General features: G+C 49.7%; 10 protein-coding genes across 10 annotated transcripts; 5 read left to right on the top strand and 5 right to left on the bottom strand.

Annotated features, from left to right (window-relative positions):
- Positions 1 to 932: 932 nt before the first annotated feature.
- Positions 933 to 1,543, top strand: N7537_008883 (uncharacterized protein; the record flags this gene model as incomplete). Its single annotated transcript, XM_056899937.1, is given in 3 exon segments — positions 933 to 1,086; positions 1,098 to 1,195; positions 1,345 to 1,543. The coding sequence occupies 3 exon segments, from the start codon at positions 976 to 978 to the stop codon at positions 1,541 to 1,543; spliced, it is 408 nt and encodes a 135-aa protein (XP_056752013.1). The 5' UTR covers positions 933 to 975.
- Positions 1,544 to 1,752: 209 nt separating this feature from the next.
- On the top strand, positions 1,753 to 1,971 carry N7537_008882 (uncharacterized protein; the record flags this gene model as incomplete). The annotated part of the gene is made up of 1 exon (XM_056899936.1): positions 1,753 to 1,971. The coding sequence occupies one exon, from the start codon at positions 1,753 to 1,755 to the stop codon at positions 1,969 to 1,971; it is 219 nt and encodes a 72-aa protein (XP_056752012.1).
- Positions 1,972 to 2,088: 117 nt separating this feature from the next.
- Positions 2,089 to 2,547, top strand: aspf13 (allergenic cerato-platanin Asp F13; the record flags this gene model as incomplete). The annotated part of the gene is made up of 1 exon (XM_056899935.1): positions 2,089 to 2,547. The coding sequence occupies one exon, from the start codon at positions 2,089 to 2,091 to the stop codon at positions 2,545 to 2,547; it is 459 nt and encodes a 152-aa protein (XP_056752011.1).
- A 161-nt stretch (positions 2,548 to 2,708) lies between these two features.
- Positions 2,709 to 4,452, bottom strand: N7537_008880 (NADPH-adrenodoxin reductase; the record flags this gene model as incomplete). Its single annotated transcript, XM_056899934.1, has 3 exons — positions 2,709 to 3,581; positions 3,638 to 4,069; positions 4,156 to 4,452. 3 exons carry the CDS (start codon positions 4,450 to 4,452, stop codon positions 2,709 to 2,711), a joined length of 1,602 nt encoding a protein of 533 aa, XP_056752010.1.
- A 157-nt stretch (positions 4,453 to 4,609) lies between these two features.
- Positions 4,610 to 6,971, top strand: N7537_008879 (uncharacterized protein; the record flags this gene model as incomplete). The annotated part of the gene is made up of 3 exons (XM_056899933.1): positions 4,610 to 4,850; positions 4,906 to 5,094; positions 5,145 to 6,971. The coding sequence occupies exons 1-3, from the start codon at positions 4,677 to 4,679 to the stop codon at positions 6,969 to 6,971; spliced, it is 2,190 nt and encodes a 729-aa protein (XP_056752009.1). The 5' UTR covers positions 4,610 to 4,676.
- Positions 6,972 to 7,244: 273 nt separating this feature from the next.
- N7537_008878 (uncharacterized protein) lies at positions 7,245 to 7,427 on the bottom strand (the record flags this gene model as incomplete). Its single annotated transcript, XM_056899932.1, has 1 exon — positions 7,245 to 7,427. One exon carries the CDS (start codon positions 7,425 to 7,427, stop codon positions 7,245 to 7,247), a length of 183 nt encoding a protein of 60 aa, XP_056752008.1.
- Positions 7,428 to 8,266: 839 nt separating this feature from the next.
- N7537_008877 (Lectin C-type domain protein) lies at positions 8,267 to 10,114 on the bottom strand (the record flags this gene model as incomplete). Its single annotated transcript, XM_056899931.1, has 2 exons — positions 8,267 to 9,994; positions 10,052 to 10,114. The coding sequence occupies 2 exons, from the start codon at positions 10,112 to 10,114 to the stop codon at positions 8,267 to 8,269; spliced, it is 1,791 nt and encodes a 596-aa protein (XP_056752007.1).
- Positions 10,115 to 10,351: 237 nt separating this feature from the next.
- N7537_008876 (Sec62 family protein translocation protein) lies at positions 10,352 to 11,657 on the top strand (the record flags this gene model as incomplete). Its single annotated transcript, XM_056899930.1, has 3 exons — positions 10,352 to 10,784; positions 10,853 to 11,409; positions 11,472 to 11,657. 3 exons carry the CDS (start codon positions 10,352 to 10,354, stop codon positions 11,655 to 11,657), a joined length of 1,176 nt encoding a protein of 391 aa, XP_056752006.1.
- An 854-nt stretch (positions 11,658 to 12,511) lies between these two features.
- On the bottom strand, positions 12,512 to 14,947 carry N7537_008875 (peptidase family M20/M25/M40 protein; the record flags this gene model as incomplete). Its single annotated transcript, XM_056899929.1, has 1 exon — positions 12,512 to 14,947. One exon carries the CDS (start codon positions 14,945 to 14,947, stop codon positions 12,512 to 12,514), a length of 2,436 nt encoding a protein of 811 aa, XP_056752005.1.
- A 445-nt stretch (positions 14,948 to 15,392) lies between these two features.
- N7537_008874 (4a-hydroxytetrahydrobiopterin dehydratase) lies at positions 15,393 to 15,937 on the bottom strand (the record flags this gene model as incomplete). The annotated part of the gene is made up of 3 exons (XM_056899928.1): positions 15,393 to 15,545; positions 15,611 to 15,673; positions 15,785 to 15,937. The coding sequence occupies 3 exons, from the start codon at positions 15,935 to 15,937 to the stop codon at positions 15,393 to 15,395; spliced, it is 369 nt and encodes a 122-aa protein (XP_056752004.1).
- Between the last annotated feature and the right edge of the window lie 973 nt (positions 15,938 to 16,910).

Genomic DNA, 16,910 nt, shown 5'->3' with positions numbered 1-16,910 from the left:
GCGAGGTCCCGCGTTCAAATCGCGGTTCGGGCCCTTCTTTTTTTATACTTTTTGTATACATATATAAATATATATAATATATACCCTCTCTACCCAGAAGGTAATCCCCAAAAGTGGATATTGGCTCTAAAATGAAGAACCACTGACTCGGCCCGAAGTAATAGCGTTGCATGGCTACCGCTGGCACCGGTCCTGCAAATCTCAGAAATACTGGAACATGTTTTTGGAATGTGCTAACTATATATTATGGTAAAGGAGTGACGGCCGTCTACATATGTACATTGCGAATATATTTGAATATCAAATTTCACCTCAATTCACTATCAAGTCATAAATCAGAGAAATGGTATGAGTGGTGGTGCATTATACCCTACCCATAGAAGAAGCAGAGAGAGTAGGGACATATAGTGTGTACAAAACCGTGGCACGATGAAAGTGAAAGGAATAAACAAACTACTTCGACATTGAAAACCCAACTGTTGTTGGTCTTTTGATACGTACGATGTCATCAGTCGAGCCCTTGAACAGACTAGTCAGTTGCCTTGATATCGAAGAAGTTATCGACGTTATCATCACTATTTTAGAAGCAGGAACCAAAGTGAGATGCTACGGAATCCCTTACTGCGGTACTTGGAAACGCCGTTAGTTGTGACGTCGGTCTACTACTGGGAGGTAATTATCTACGGCAGCCGTGGTGGGTGCTGTGCTCGGTGCCAAGGCAGCTACATAGTGCCATCAGGAATCGGTGACACTGAAATATGTCGCATCCGTGGGGAAGCGACCATCCGACCTGCGGTTAATGGCAGCAGCTAAAACGTTGAATATTTTCTGGTTGTCCGCGTATAATATTTGCATATGCCGTCGAAGATAAAAGGAATGGAAGTAATAGCCCCAGCGAGGGTTTCAGCCAACAATTTAAAACCAACCTTTAGTTCAGTCAAAAACACAACCACGGATACCAAAACATGCCTGTATATGGGCTCTGTTTCAAACAAGGGTCTCCCCCTGCTCATGAAGTCGATCAAATTTGACAGTGATCAGAAAAAACACCACCCAAAAAAGAGGGACAAGGGAAATGAGAATAAAGTTAATCAAAGAACAAGAGCAAAAAAGAAACGTCCCCGGGAAGGCTTGAACTTCCAACCTCCCGATTAACAGTCGGACGCGCTAACCAATTGCGCCACGGAGACTTGTTGTGGCGGAATCTGCAGGAAAGGACTAAATCTACAAAGGCGGAAGTAGTAACCAAGTCTACTGTTAGCCCCAACATTTATATTTGCTCGAGGATTGATGATAACTAACAATCAAGACGTTGATTAGTCCTCTATGGTAATTTACATCAAGTAACAAAATTGTCCTTGCCTTTTCAACAAGCACGTCTCCGTGGCGCAATTGGTTAGCGCGTCCGACTGTTAATCGGGAGGTTGGAAGTTCAAGCCTTCCCGGGGACGTTTCTTTTTTGCTTTTTGCTTTTTGCTTTTTGTTCTTTGATTACTACTTATACTTGTTTCCTTTCTTGTTTCCCCTTTCTCCTCTGGTTTGATGAGGTCAGCTTATAGATCTAATATTGAATTTTGATTCGAACTCAGACCAAAATAAAATGTGGCTGTGGCATACTGTCCGTATTGCTCGATGCAACCTCGAATGCAGTCGCCCTATACTGTAGCGTAAAGAGAGTCTCGCGTGAGCTGTATGTGGATCGACTATGCAGCACTTTGACGGATCGGACGAAAATAGCAGCCAAGATATGCCATGTCTCAGTCTGCCTGCATGCTTCCTCGTGAACCCCACAATAGTCCTCGGCCTTATTGCACCGGTTTCTCCGGGTTATTCGTTATGGGAGTATCGGCTGATGATGGACCCAAGATGAGGGTATCCTATTTGGACCGTGTCACCTGCGAGTCTAAGACCTTCTCCAAAGACCTGTGCTGGATGCAGCCTGCCATCAAAGAGGAAATAGAACAATATTAGATGGGAGGCCTGAGTGAAGGAGATATATAAACCTCGTCGAAGAGGGAGCAAAGTAGACACAACAAGCAACAAGAACATCATTCTCTTTCTCAAAGTACCACTAAATCATCCACAAATATGAAGTCCACCACCGCCTTCACCTCTGCATTCCTGGCAACTCTCAGCCTTGTTTCTGCTGCCCCGGCTCCGGCGGCAGCGGAAACGGTATCCGTCTCCTACGACACCAAATACGATGTTGGAACATCCTCTCTGACCACCGTCGCCTGCTCCGATGGTGTTAACGGCCTGATTACTGAAGGCTACACCGACTTCGCATCGCTGCCAAGCTTCCCAAACATTGGCGGTGCGATCACCATCTCAGGCTGGAACAGCCCTAACTGCGGCAAATGCTACGCGTTGCACTACTCGAACGGCAAGATCGACAACACAATCAACGTCATTGCTGTCGACGCCGCCCCGGGTGGCTTCAACATCGGTTTGAAAGCCATGAACACGCTGACCAACGGTCTGGCGGAGCAACTCGGCCGTGTTGACGCCACTTACGTTGAAGTGGATGCCAGCGCATGCGGGCTGTGAGGGCTAGACAAGATTCATATTCATGGTATGTAATAACGAAGGGACAGAATGGTACACGGAAGCGCTGGATAATGCGCGGGCAAAGATGCGAGTGTTGGACCGAGTATGTAATTAGATTTGTCAAACTATGTATACAGATAGTCCTTAATATACACAAAGGTTCAATTAAGCACCTTCAACATTTCTTCTACACGGCCAAGCTTATCCCGAGGCTTGCCCTTCAGTTGGCCACTTTCTCGCTCTGCCGCATCGATTCGCTGCCAGTCTTTCCACGACGTGGGGCGTAGACCGCGGCGCTGGGCCTCGACTTTCACTCCGTCCCAGCCTAGACCGCTACTGTGATCGGGTGCATGAAGCAAGGACGTTGAATCGGCACGTTTTGCCAGATCTTGCACGACGGAGTCTGCAGTAGTGAATGCATCGGTCATTGTCGAGGCAATTACGCCCGTTGGGCCTCGTTTCACCCAGCCAGCACAGTACAGGCCGGGGAGGTGGGAGATAAGAGATCCGTCAGGTAAACTTTCAGGCTCGCCCTTGTTCGACAAGCTTGTCACGCGGCCAAATCCATCATTCGGGATGATACCGCGTCGGGTATCGAAGTCGATACCAAGATCCTCTAGTCCTGGAAGAGGCAGGGATTTGTAGCCCACGCTGCGGAAGAAAACGCTAGCTGGTAGGTTAACCTGTGCACGCTTTCCGCTCGATAAGTGCTTTGGAGACACCTTGGAGTTGGGGCTGTGGGGGTCCGATGGGTCGAGTTCGTTGCGAGAGAACTTTACATGGGATAGATGGTATGGGTAATCAGGCGACCAGTGAAGAGAATCAGGAGCAAGTAAGAAATCCAAAGACCAAGACTTTGGGGCTGTCAGAGGATCATTGGCTGATCCTTTAGCCAGGAGCTGCATTAGACGCTTCTGCGCTCGGGGCAGTGCCGATACCACCTCTTCCGGCGGAAAAACATCTTCTGGAATGGGGTCGAATGATACACCTGGAAGCTGTAGCATTTCACGGAGCTCTTTGATAGTGAAGGAAGCCTGAGTAAAGTAATTAGAAACTTGTGGGTATCAACAGTCAATTCATGGTAACTCACCTGCAGAGGTCCGCGACGCCCAACAACTCGCACTCGCTTAATGCGACTTGTGGCGAGTTTCTCCACAGCATAATCTGCTATATCTGTCTTTTGGAGAGTATTGACGTCCGAAAGAAGAATACGGGCAACGTCTAGTGCAACGTTGCCCTGTCCGACAATAACGGCGTTCTCTCCGCTTAGGTCCGGGTCGAGATCTCTGTGCTCTGGAAGACCATTGTACCACCCCACAAAGGCACGTGCTGAGTGCACACTATGCAGAGCTTGTTCTCCAGGAATCCCCAGCTCTCTATCCTTTGAGGCACCGTAGGCGAATATGATGGCATCGTAGTGTGGTTTGAGGGCAGCGAGCGGTAGATCATGTCCGAGGTCGACATTACCGACAAAATTGAAGCGCGTGGACTCGGCCACCTCTGTGAATTTATCTTCGCAATTCTAATTTTCATATAATCATGAGCTTATTCCTACATACAATGTTCAATGGCCGACTCATCATTGAATCGTTGTTTACTGTGACTCACCTTGACTTCGGGGTGGTCCGGAGCAACACCGAACCTAGCTAAGCCGAATGGTACAGGCAGCTTCTCATACATATCAACTATCGCATCTTCCTGTTTAGCCAGAAGACGATAGGCAGCATAGAATCCCGCTGGGCCGGAGCCCACGATGGCCACACGGACGGGTCGGCCGGTTTGGGCGACATGACTGTTGGAGCGTTTGGATGTAAATCGAGATATAAAGCTCTCATATTGTAGAGGAGGTCGGCGATTAAGCCGCACAGTGCATTGAGCACATACAAAGGTCTGTTTGAGGCGCATGATGCATGGATTCAAGAAACCGCGGAGGTGATCGGAGAGAATGAAACATGGCACGTGACCTTATCGGTTGCCCCGAGTTACTATCATATGTTTGCAGATGTACAACATCCTCAGACCTTGGGCACATCCCAGGAGCTGACAGTCGCATTTCACATTCCCCAAGGTTCTTCACATTCATCTCTTTTGCTTCGCGTGGGTGTCACGAGTGGCTTTCAGTCGCTACCATGGGGAGATCGTCACCTCCATTCCTTTATGAAAGTCCGACCGCCTACAGCTTTAAAGGTCCGACCGACCGCGGCTTCAACCCGAGAGCCGCGACAGAGGCGAGCTGGACCCGTCCAGCAGACAGGCCCAAGCAAAAAGGACCGCTAGTAAATCTAAACCGCCACCCTGACACGGTATGTGCGATTTTTTTCGGAAATTAATGGGGGGTTCTGCTAATGGTGGATGTAGTGGGGTTCCTTCAATACAGCCAGCTCATTTACACCGATGAGCTACAAAACAAAGGATCGGGTCAAGTATGCACGATCAACCCAACTTGCACTTCGAGTGCTCACTCTTCTGGGGGCTCTCGGGTCCCTGTTCTGCTCTGTCGTTATTAAGGGAGCTGCAGTGACCGTCATCTGGGTCATTCGCGCCGGCGTGAGTACCGTCCACCCAAGAAAACTTTCTCTTGCTGACCTCTGTTGTAGCCTATAGTTGCAATTCTACACACGATATATGCCATCTACCATAATTCTCGATCTGTTATTACGCGCCCCGCAGGCTCTCAAGCCAGCTATGGGCTATTCTCTGCGATTCTCGACTTCGGACTCATCCCATTCTACGTGTTTACTGCGTTTATGGCGTATGGCGAATGGAACTCCAATGCATACCATTGGGGAACTCTCTTCAACAACAGCGACCTGACGGTGAAACTGTCGGAGGCCACCTTCATCCTGGCTATCGCAAATGGCGGCTTGCACCTCATCTCCCTTGCCATATCGGTTTTCTTGGCTGTCACATTCCGGAAGATCTCCCGCCTACCGCCTGACATGAACCCACTTGAAGACAATTTGACTGCACGTCCCCGTAAGACCCACCAGGAGACTCAAATGGAGGAGAAACATCTCAGCCAATCCACCCTGGATTCCACATTTGAGGATCCGCTCATTGGATCTCCTCGCAGCGTACCATTCATGCACACACGTGAACAGTCTTCTGGTGGTGATTCCAACCGTGAATCAATGGGTATGCTCGACGAGCAGCGACAGTCACACCCTTCCTTTTATCAGCATCGCCTATCCCACTTAGAATCCCCGACAGAACCTCACATGGATCCTTCCAGCCCCGAGACACTATTCCAAGAAACAGCGAGCCAGCCATATGACTTCACATCACAAACACCTGCCCCAGAGTATCGAAGAGTTGCCTCGCACGCCCCCGAAATCATCAATGCCACTGCTCAAATGCGTAACCTGTCATCGCGCACCGCTGATCGATCGGAAACCGTCAGCCCATTGTCCGATAATTGGGTGGCATACTCTGAGCGGTCTCTATCGCCAATGGGCGAGACGCAGGATGAGAACGCAGCCGCTCTCCGTCAGTCCTCCTCTGTCTACAGCCGAAAAACCGCCACGTCCGCCGGTAGTGGCATTCGAGACTGGTTTGCTTACGGCTCCAAGCCAGAGCCAAGTATCGGAAGTGCTATTCCAGAAGATGTTCACGGTGAATATGCGTCGCTCGCCATGCATGAATTCTACGGCCTTGATGATGGCCGCCGTGAACAAGATGTGGGTGATCAGCGCATGGACATATTCCCAGACCCAGAAGATCACAGAGACGACCTTGATGATGAACGTGATGGCTATATTCCATTTAACCCGCTCATGCTTAATCCACCAACCCCGCAACCTATTCTGACCGAAAAGCCCGCGAATACCGATCCCGTGCGCCGCGTTGTCTTGGGCGATAGCCCCAATCTATCATACAATGCACAGGCACAGCCAGTGTCTGTTCCACACGAGAGCCCCAAACCCACTTCGCCCAAGACTCGATTCTATGGCGAGCTGGATGTAGATGGCAAGCCTGGATTGGCCGTGTCTCGCGAGCCAAGCGAACAGATTGTCCGTAAGCCCACCAAGCTTCAGAAGAAACGCAGCAGCAAGATGTCTGCTTATGAGTCTCTCAAGAAGAATGATGACAATGAAGAAAACGGATACCTCTCAACCAGGATGCCTGCTTCGCCCCGCGCCACCGAAAGCGACCGCAAGGGCCGTGTCGTGAGCAACACTGGTGCAGACACTGCTCGGCCTGGAATTGCAGCCGGAGTTGGTTCATCTTTATCCTCGTATGGAAGTTACATCGCCGGTCTGGGCGTTGGACGCCGCCGCGATGTGAGTGGCAAGGTCGCCGAAGAAGGGCGCAGCGACAACCTTCTCGATGAGCAACCCGACCACAACCAGAACGAAAGCCACAGACTGACTCCGAGTGCTTCGCCAAATCGGGCTGCAGGATGGGCTCGGTTCGCCGGACTTTGAATGTGATATCTATCGTCTTTTTTCTTTTCTCCAGGAGTTTACGGTTTGTCTTCATGAACGGCATGTAGCGACTTGTTTTGTTTGGGACTTTGATATCCCGTTTCCAGTGGATTGATTTTCATGGAAATATGTATGGATTGGAATTGTTTGTGTATTATGGATATCATTTTTGTTGTATGTAGTTCTGACCAATGAACATTTGAACCGAGCATGATAGCTATGCACCTTGCCGTATACTGCTCCAATATACCAATGAGTTTAGGTCGAAGTGAACTACAGCAGTGAGGCAGCGGCTTTTGTTAGCTTAAATACGGTCTCTGCAGCTAGAATGCAGACCAGCCATTGATCGTTATCAGATGCGCCGTCCATGCTAGCAGCGGTTGGCACCGAAGCCGCCAGCCGGAGCCCCGACCTTGGGTTGTAGACATTATCAAAAAGCGGTAGATCAATTTCCATGGTCTGTCAGAAAAAGTTGACACCATCTACGATCTACGGAATGACTGACCACTTGGTTACATTGGGCATAGATCGAAGTCTGGGATTAGTCTTTGATGGAAAGATAATTAGGTATGGATTCTCCGAGTTTTTGACTGTCTCCATGGTATGCATTTGAAGCAATAGCTCGAAGAATCCTCTTGTGTAGACAAGACGCGACAAAGAGAGACGAGTCAAAAGAGAGCCCAATGGAATACAAAACCCTCCAAGATTTCTGGTAGTTCTTTGAAGATAGCAATCGATAAAGTTCCTGATGTCCAACGGCAGATCCGGCCAAACGAACGAGATCGCAGTCGCCTAGGAACTGGCGTTCTCTAGTGTGTCACGCGCAGCGAGTATCTGTATGGTTTGTGACGCCTATGAACAGGCTATACTGTGCCTAAGTGGCAGAAGTCAAGCAGCAGAAACCCATCTGTTGTCACACATCCTGTGTCATTGGCAATTGTCAATGAAGAACAGCTTGTTTCAGGGAGTCGCCGATTGTTTTCATGTTTCCATGGCTAATATAATCAACGGAAAAGAGCACCCCGGAAGATCTCCACCCGCTGCAGAGTCGAGCCCGATAGCTGGTCGCTGGACTTAAGCTCAAGGATGTTGCGGGGAGTGCACCCAGACAAGTCCGGTGGTGGAGAGGGCAGGAGCTTCATAATTATAGATGTGAAATGAAAACACAAGGCAATATACATAGTATATAAGATGTCCAGTCTTGATATTACACCCCAAAGGCCGAGACAGCACCTTCAAGGTGTGCCGAGCGCTTGGGATCAACCACCGAGATAATTTCAAATGCATAGAGACTCTCATGAGGGAACACCTTCATATTCCCATCCTTCGATGACACGCTTTCTGCGTCGGGAATTTCGGCGGTTGGCGTTGCACTTGACAAAGAAAGTCAATGCCGTGATAATAAGAACGACGATACCCGCAATTGCAGCTACAAGCACAGTTCTGCGCTCGATTTGCTGCGGGTCAGAGGCATAGGGACACCTCGCCTCATAGCCACCGGATACCCAGCAGGAAGTGACATCTATCGAGTTGAAGTCTATGAAGACCTCTCGAAGGGCGGGATTTGTGGAACTCAAGTCAACTTCTGTCTCTGGCAGAGAGAGAAGGTGTCTATAGAGATACGTGTTTTCGAGACCGGTGCGCGGTACAGCGAAGCTCGATCCTGGAGGACATGTGTTCGACACATTGGAGAAAGGTTCGGTCGAGTCTGATAGGACCCAGGAGAAAGGCGAATTACCGATACGACAGGCGCCACGCCGCTGCTCAGTGCAATTCGTGGATCGCCAGTGGCCGTCCAGCGTAAGATCCATGATCGCACAGCGGTCATACTTGGGATCACCGTCGCCACCGCCGTATTTTGCATCATGGGGGTTACCGATAGCCCAAGCCCAGGAAGAAGCGAGGGAGACATTACGGTAATGTTCAACTTGCTGGTCTGCGGTCTGGCCGAAGAGGGTGGTGTTGAGCATTGGCGAAAGACCACAAGCTGTAATGCCAGAGAGAACATTCGATAGTGAAGCCATCGTCTCATCTGTGGAAAGACCATCAGGGACAGGGAAGCGACTGGATATAGCCCATGATGAGTTGGTTTGAGACACGCGTGTGAGCCCAGGCTCATACAGACAGCCTGAATTGAGAGTGCCGTTGGTTGTTGCGGAGATCTTCACATCAGAAGTCAGTTGCCCGGGAGGAAAAACCAAATTTTCTTCGGTGGACAGATTGTAATTCATTAGTTGGGAATCGACAGAGCCGTATTCAATGAGTACTCGATCGCGTTTCGCAAGCTGAATGTACTTTGATGATGGCCAACCATCCGGAGTGCTTTGTACACCCGCTTCATTTTCATGAACGGTGAAGTACTCTGTGATGGGCATGTAGCCCTGCTCGACCTTATACCATGACTGGTTTAGATTGCTTCGGTCCGAGGTAAGCTGAGCTGGACTATAGATAAAGTTCTCCAGGGCCATCCCGAGGATCGAGCCGGCTAGCTCAGTTCCCGATGGCATTTGACCCCCTGAGATAGTAGAAGCAGGCTCATCTGGTGTGGAGTCACTTGCGGCGACATGGAGATTGAGAACGAGATAAGTTGTGTACACGGTCAAACGTGAGTTTGTCTCACGGAAATAACCTACAAGCACTTCCGCCAAGGTGTAGAGATCGAGGTCGTTGGTACACTTGTATGAGCCTAGCTCATAGAGAGTGTGTCCATGTGAATCGGTAGTACCGGTGATAATCGCAGAGTCCGCACTAGCTGTTGCTGTTGATGTGGTGGATGTACCTGAGGATACAGTTACTCCAGATTCGGCTGGAACAGATACCGGACAGAAAGACCAAGTCCTACGGTTGACCGACCAATATAGATCGACAACAAGACGTCGGTACCCGATTGCGACGAGGTTAGAGAAACATTTGGCAGCGTCTTCTCGATCATAGATGCGGTTTCCAAAGCAGGCAGCGGAAAGTGACACAGCAGGGTTTGTCACATAGTTAAGTGGAATTTGACCAGCCACATCTCGTTCGCTCTGGATTAATATATTCATATAAGTGTGGGGACATTAATTGTGAACTGAAACACATACCAGTAGAACAGCCACCCAGGTAGCGTTCAACAGGGTTTCCGTAGAATCATATTGGACAGACATTGAGCATCGACATGAAAATAGCTCCGAAGCTCATGTTAACTCATGTTCAGTGTTTAGCACGACGTTGAATGTAAAAGGGAAGAAGATTAAGCTTGGCTGGCGAAGTCGGGAGGGCGGACAAATCAGCTGAGTCAATCTGGCCACTTCTCTTTCTTTTCTTTCACAACTTCATACTCTGCCTTGGACTTCCTTCTTCTCTTCTGTTTTTTATTTTTTTATTTTCAATTTTAATTCAAAATGGCCACCCCCGGCCAGCCCAGCCCTGAGCAAATGGCGGCCATGCAGCAACAGTTCGCCGCCGAAGCCGCCAAACGAGGGATGACGCCCCAGCAATTCGCCGCAAAGCAGCGTGAACAGCTGACTGCCGATGCTGCAAAGCTTGGCCTGACCACTGAACAATATGTTGCGCAGTTGCGCATGCGAGCAATGCAAGCCCACCAGCAGCAACAAAAGATTCAAGCCGAACAACAGGGTCAAGCAGCACCAGAAGGCCAACAAGCTGGGTCGCCCGCACCCCAGCAGCACCAACACACAACCACACAACAGGTTCCTGTGAACCCAAACAATCCCCCGGACCCAAAGGCAGTGGCAGTGGCCAACTGGCTGCGGTCGCAAAACCTCAAGCCACGCACATGTATCATGGACGGACAACGCAAGGACATGTTCAAGGGTGAGCAGCGACCAACATCTAAATAGATTACGAGGGATCACCATCTAACATGACCTTCTTCAATGCAGTCAAGCGCGCAATCCGAGCCATTGAATCCCCCGCCTATGCCAAAGCCGCCTCAAAGAAGAACTCCCTCCTCCCCCCAGTGACCGATCGCGCCTCCGCCGAGAACGTTTTCAAGCTTCTTCCACTTTCCCTTTTGGCTCTCCGAGTCAGCAAGGTTGATCCCCACGAAGGACACAACCATGCCAAGCCCAAGAACCGCACCAAGGGTCTATGGACTGTGAAGATCGAACAGCACCAGGAGACCGACCCTATGATGCATTATGTTTGGTTGTATGACGGCCCACAGTGGAAGCAAAAGGCCATGGCCGCCGCCGTAGTCGCGGGTATTTTCGCCGTTGTCCTGTTCCCGTTGTGGCCTATGATCATGCGCCAGGGAGTGTGGTATCTGAGTGTTGGCATGATGGGACTGTTGGGTCTCTTCTTTGCCATGGCTATCTTCCGTTTGATTCTATTCTGCGTTACTGTCTTCACTGTGGCCCCAGGTCTCTGGCTCTTCCCCAATCTGTTCGAGGATGTTGGATTCTTTGACAGCTTCAAGCCTCTATGGGGCTGGCAAGAGGTATGCATCTGTTCATTCTTATATTCTCCAGAAATAGTAAAACTGACAACTCAACCCCACAGACAAAAAAGAGCAAAAAGTCTAGCAAATCCAAGGCCTCAACCTCTGCTCCCGCCCCAGTTACCGCAGATGCTCCCTCTGCAAACACCCCCTCGGCGACCACAACCTCCGCCGAGCCTACTTCTACCCCGTCCGCAGTCGCAGCGCGACGAGGTCTGACCGCAAGTGTGGAAGAAGTGGAGGAGTAGTGCTGCTACGTTTCGAACGACATACAAAGCCGATAGATCAGAATTGGTCTTATGCGGTCTTATGCAGGTGCTTATTCCAAGCCATCCGAGATTTGTATTTTCAAGATCCTTATTCCATGTTCATTCTGGCGTTTTAGGCCTTGCTCCTGAGAATTGATATCATTGGGAAAGAAAGGTGGGAAAGCCTTTCTTTCCCTCGGTTTCTATCTATATTTCATTGCATAACTTCGACTTGGATTTCATATAGCATCAAATCGATGTAGGAATATTGCAGACAGTAGACAAGGAGGAGATATGGTAATTTATAGGCTCGGTTCTATGCTCTATGCCCAATGTAAACCCATCCGCCGTAGCTTATCGAATCCCAATTGAAATCAGAAGACAGAAAATGCCGAGTTCAGAAGAGAGAAGAGATGGTTCCAATGCAAAGAACAAGAAAATAGAATAAAACGGGGTATATACAAGAACAAATTGCCAATAGAAACACAATCGAAACGAAGAGAAGTAATGCGTAGGTACTATAGACAAAAAAAGGAACTAACGTATGCACGCAAGCGTTGGTATCACTGATGTGCGTAATAAGAGAATGGGATATGATAGGCTCTCAGATATGCAATAGATGTAAAAAGGGGTATTCGATGCTGAGTAAGGCTGAGGCCGAAATGCCAGATATAGTAACAACATATTCGAGAAAGGAAAAAGGGTATAGGGAATGCATCTGAAGGTATTGTCGTGAGAAGGAGATCGTAGGAAAAGTTCAAGGTCAGAAATGTGAGGGGGTATTGGAGTATCGGCGTTGGAGCAAGGTGAAGCGTCATAGATGTGATGTTGAGTCACAGCATGTGTGGATAAATTTAGACCAGGGAACTCTTGATCAGTTTCGAATGCCGAGCAGTTCGTTGGACATTGCTTGCTGGATCATTGCTTGCGGCATGGGCACCGCTCTTCCGGTCTTCGACGTGATCCCGCACTGACTCGGATCCGTAGAACCGTTGCGTTGGAGACGTTGGAGACCAGGGTGATAGCATCTGCGGGGCGGCCGTGCCGGTGGAAGTAGCAGGGGTGGTGGTGTTGGCGATAGGAGGGGCGGGCGAGGGGAGTTTAGGGAGTGGGTAGTTGGGGGGTGGTGCAGATGGGGGCCCGATTGCTGAACCAAGACCGGGCATGCTCTTGCGGCGTAACATGCTCTGAGCAGCTTGGTTGTCCGGGTATATAGTGGAGACTCTCTTGCGCGGTATTGGGTTTGTCGGTGGAGGAGCAGGTTGGACTTGGGTTGCATTGATGGGTTTCCGACTCATGCTAGAGCGGCCGATTAGACTGACTGGGCGGGAAGATGCTCTGGGATCAGGTAGAGGACCTGTAGGAGGCGCTGTTATGGGCGCCCGTGAGAAGTTTTGGGCATTCTGCGTTGAACGGACGGTTTTGGTCAGGGCATCCTCTGAATTCGAGGGTCGTAGTACGCGCCTGGGCTCCGATGAATCCGTGTAGCGCGAACTGGCGACGCTGAATGTTGGGGATTGCGGAGGAGATGCAAAGGCAGGCATATTCGGATCGGTCTCGACGCGGCGTGCAAACCCATTAATTGATGAAGGAGGAGAGGCATGAGAAATGGGGATCGGCCCAGATCTCGGAACGAATTTCTTGCTAAACGAGGGGACACTGAAATTAGGCGCTGGAGGTGAAGCACTGCGGATGAGAGCTTCAGGAATAGGCGGCGGGCGATTTGCTTGAGGCTCCTCCGTGAAGTCGGTAATTGGGGGAGGCTGAGGTGGCGGGGGCATATATAAGGATTGCCGTTTCCCTTGACTAGAAGCGGGCGGGCTGTGTGTATATGTTCGGTCAAGCTGTTCCGGTAGAGGCTCATCAGGTCTGAAAGCACTGGTGCCTATTGGCGGCGAGTTGGGTATATTCGAAGAAGTGAATGACGAAGAACGAATGTCAGACCTAATCGAAGCAGAACAGTTGGTAGGATTTGTGGCCTCAGTTCGGCTCGTCGACACTGATCCAGATCGAGATTCAACCGTTGAGCGACGATTAATCGACACGTATGAACTAGGGCGAGATTGCCATGTTGCGGCACCGACAGAATGACCATCTTCTTCCTCAGTGGGCGACTGGAGGATCTGGGGTTGAAGGAAAAGACTGGAAATACGATGAGGATCTTTCTTTATCGTTTGTCGAACGCTTGATTTGGACCGCAGCTGAGGCAGCGTGTCTTCATCCGAGTGCTTCTCTTGCGTAAATTTGCGCCCTCCCCGTTTTTCGATCTCAGCTCTAACGGCCACCAACCAGCCAATCATATCTTCGGGGTTGTCGAACACCAGAAGAAAGTTGCGCGAAAACCGCCGGGTATTAGGTTTGTGGAAGCCAAAGCGTGAAAATCGAGGTTTGGGGGCCTCCGGTCCGGCGGAATCATCATCTGTCGGATTGTGAGAGACCTGGACTACCCAATGTTTCCCGGGGATAGCATCACTAGCAAATGCGACAGACTTGGGCCCTAGTAGTAGCATCCTCTCCGGAAGACGGTCGTGCTTCCCGTCGCCTGAATATTGGAGGATGTAACCAGTGGTTGCTAGTACATATATTTTCTCAGTCCAATCCACCTTGTTGATAGTACCGGATAGCGTCCGGAGATGTTTCATTTGCTTTTGCTCTCGCTTTTTACGCGCGGCATCGGCGGCCTCGTCCTGCTCCAAGGCATTGACAGGGTTGTCATCGGTAGAACTCCTTGCGGTGGTCGCGTGCAGGCGCAAGATGGAATCCGCAGAGAGAGCTGGTGCCGGAAGACAGGCATGCTTGGTAGATTGGGGATAGGCCTGGAACAATGGGGGAGGCTTCCAGCCGTACTGTTCCTGGTTCGCATGTTTGGGGTCGGGTTTCGGACGGGAGGGCTTCAATGTCATGCGCGATCGTTCTGCCGGGGAGCTAATTGTCGGGGAGGTAATGGTGGGATTGGTGTCTATGGTTTGGGGGCTCATAATAGAGGGCGACAGGGCTGTTTCCAACAGAATGGCCGTTTGAGGTTCTGACTGTGTCTCTATAATCTCCTCCAATTTGGGGTCTGCGCGCGAAGACTTATGACCAAAGAGATTGCGCAGACTCGTTTTGGAGGATTGCTTTTTAACCGGGGCCTGGAGCGGAACGGGACCTTCTGATCCATTGGTACTGGGATACTCGGTTGGCCGAGGGCGCTGTACCCGTTTTTGAGCAGCTGGTCGACTGAAATTGGTTTGTAGGGGCGCAAGTCGACGACCTCTGCGTTCGCCAATTGATGGCTGATCTGGATTCATGGTTGAGGAGAGTTCCACACAATTCCACACAGCTCCAGACAGTTCAAGTCAAAGGACTTCACGTTGAGCGCATTGGAGAAAAAGGAGCGACCAAGGTTTAATATAGGCAATGATCATCGGAGAAGAACGTGGGCATGGGACTGATTCGACGTCATGGCACAGCCGTTGAAGTAGATCTATAAATATGTAACTGAGAGAAATCAAAATCGAAATCGAAATTGAACTTGAAATTGAACTTGAAATTGAACTTGAAATTGAAATCGAGGAACGACCCTTTCGGGAGAGAGAGAAAAAAAAAAAAAAAAAAAAAAAAACACCAAGGCAGGATTTCAAGGGGAAATTCGCATTCAGACTAGTTCGAACCGCCAGTGTGGGGATCGACTGGTGATAGTGTGCGAGGGGGGCCAGACTGGGGAATAAACAAGTGAGTCGCAAATTTGAGTGATCAATTAGCTGGACCACATTTCAGTCCCTGACCTGGATCAACAGCACCCATCAGACCCGCACCCTGATCACAATGTTGTGCCATTGTAACATCCTTTTGGGTGAATCCTCGTGGGCGATGGGTTGTCCAGTGCACATCGACCGAGCCAATCCGCTAATGAGGCGTCAGCCTTAATTTCTTTTTTTATCCAGGCACCGATTTTAAAACGGCCCACTTACCACTGTCATAGTGGGATGATGTTTCTTGGATGCACTCTCGGCTGCAATCATATTAACAAACGCCTACTCCGTATAGGTTGTCAGTTTATTCAGTCTCACAAGTAGAAGCAGCCCCAGTCTTAGGTCCGGACCAGACCAGGAAAAAAATAAATGAAAATGAAAATAATAACTCACCACAGCCTTGAAATAGCTCTTAAAATGAAAGGTTTTCATGACCCCCATCCCGTCTCCATCCTGCGCCCAGCCCTGCTGCAATAAAGCATCGGCGTCTCGGGCAAGTTGCTGCGCATCCTCGCCCTCGGCAAACTGAAACGCGCTGGATGCCATTCTCGGGAAAGAGCGCGTGAGCGGGAATACGGATGCGTGCAGACTGGGAAGTCGGGTGAGAGGTGTGATTGAAGTGCGTCTTGCACAGAGACGCATGGAAGTAAGACGATTCATTTTCTGTAGGTAGCATCTACCTTGTGGGGGATTGGAAGGAGAGTTGTCAAATGTTGAGGGGCGCACGGACCAAGATTGTCTTATCGGAATCCCATGGCTGAGACTACAATGCTATTCTTGTTCATACATATATTTATATATTTATATATTTATATCCGTGGAGATGTATAGATAGATGTTAATTATTTCCTTGTAGCCCCCATCATGGAACCACTTGAACAGATATCCCATATCCTTCGATGCCATGAAGTGTGGGTATTTTTACTTCGCTCGACGAGGTAGTGCTCGATACTGTTCTTATTGATAAAGTGCGGGACTTTAGTCCGAGTCGTACAAGAGGCATCTCCTCCTCGATCAATAGAGCTATATACGAAGAATTGAATATTCTCCTTTAGCGACTCATTAATAAGTGTCTTTCCTTACGACTCCTCCAGCGCGCCGTTGCCAATTGCTACCTATTTAGGACTGGTTAGGCTAAGTAATTTCGCCGAGGGAGTTGGAAAGTGAATACCTAGACACTATAGGCACCCTAGATAGGAGATTTCGCGACTCTACGTGTATTTTGGAAGATCACAGTGGGATCGTTCATGTTCCCCTCGACTAGTTTGATGCTAGATGACAACTTCGCCAATTTCTGGGCAGATGGGGATTGGGCATTTCGGGTGATGGCAAGAACTTCGAAAGAAGATTTTCTAGCAATTAGATTCTTCATGACTGCGTCTCCTTGCTTTCCGTCGTACCGGTAATTAGTACTGCAACCATTGTGTGGAGGAAACGCTCTGCTGCGTTGGTTGTATATGGATGTGAGGGTGAATGATGGTGTCTCCCGAGATTGCCAGACCCATTGAATATGCATGGA

The sequence above is a fragment of the Penicillium hordei genome, assembly GCF_028827395.1.
Source record: "Penicillium hordei strain IBT 12815 chromosome Unknown utg000004l_segment0_segment0, whole genome shotgun sequence".
Classification (NCBI taxonomy): domain Eukaryota; kingdom Fungi; phylum Ascomycota; class Eurotiomycetes; order Eurotiales; family Aspergillaceae; genus Penicillium; species Penicillium hordei.
This window is presented reverse-complemented; position numbering and strand designations above follow the sequence as displayed.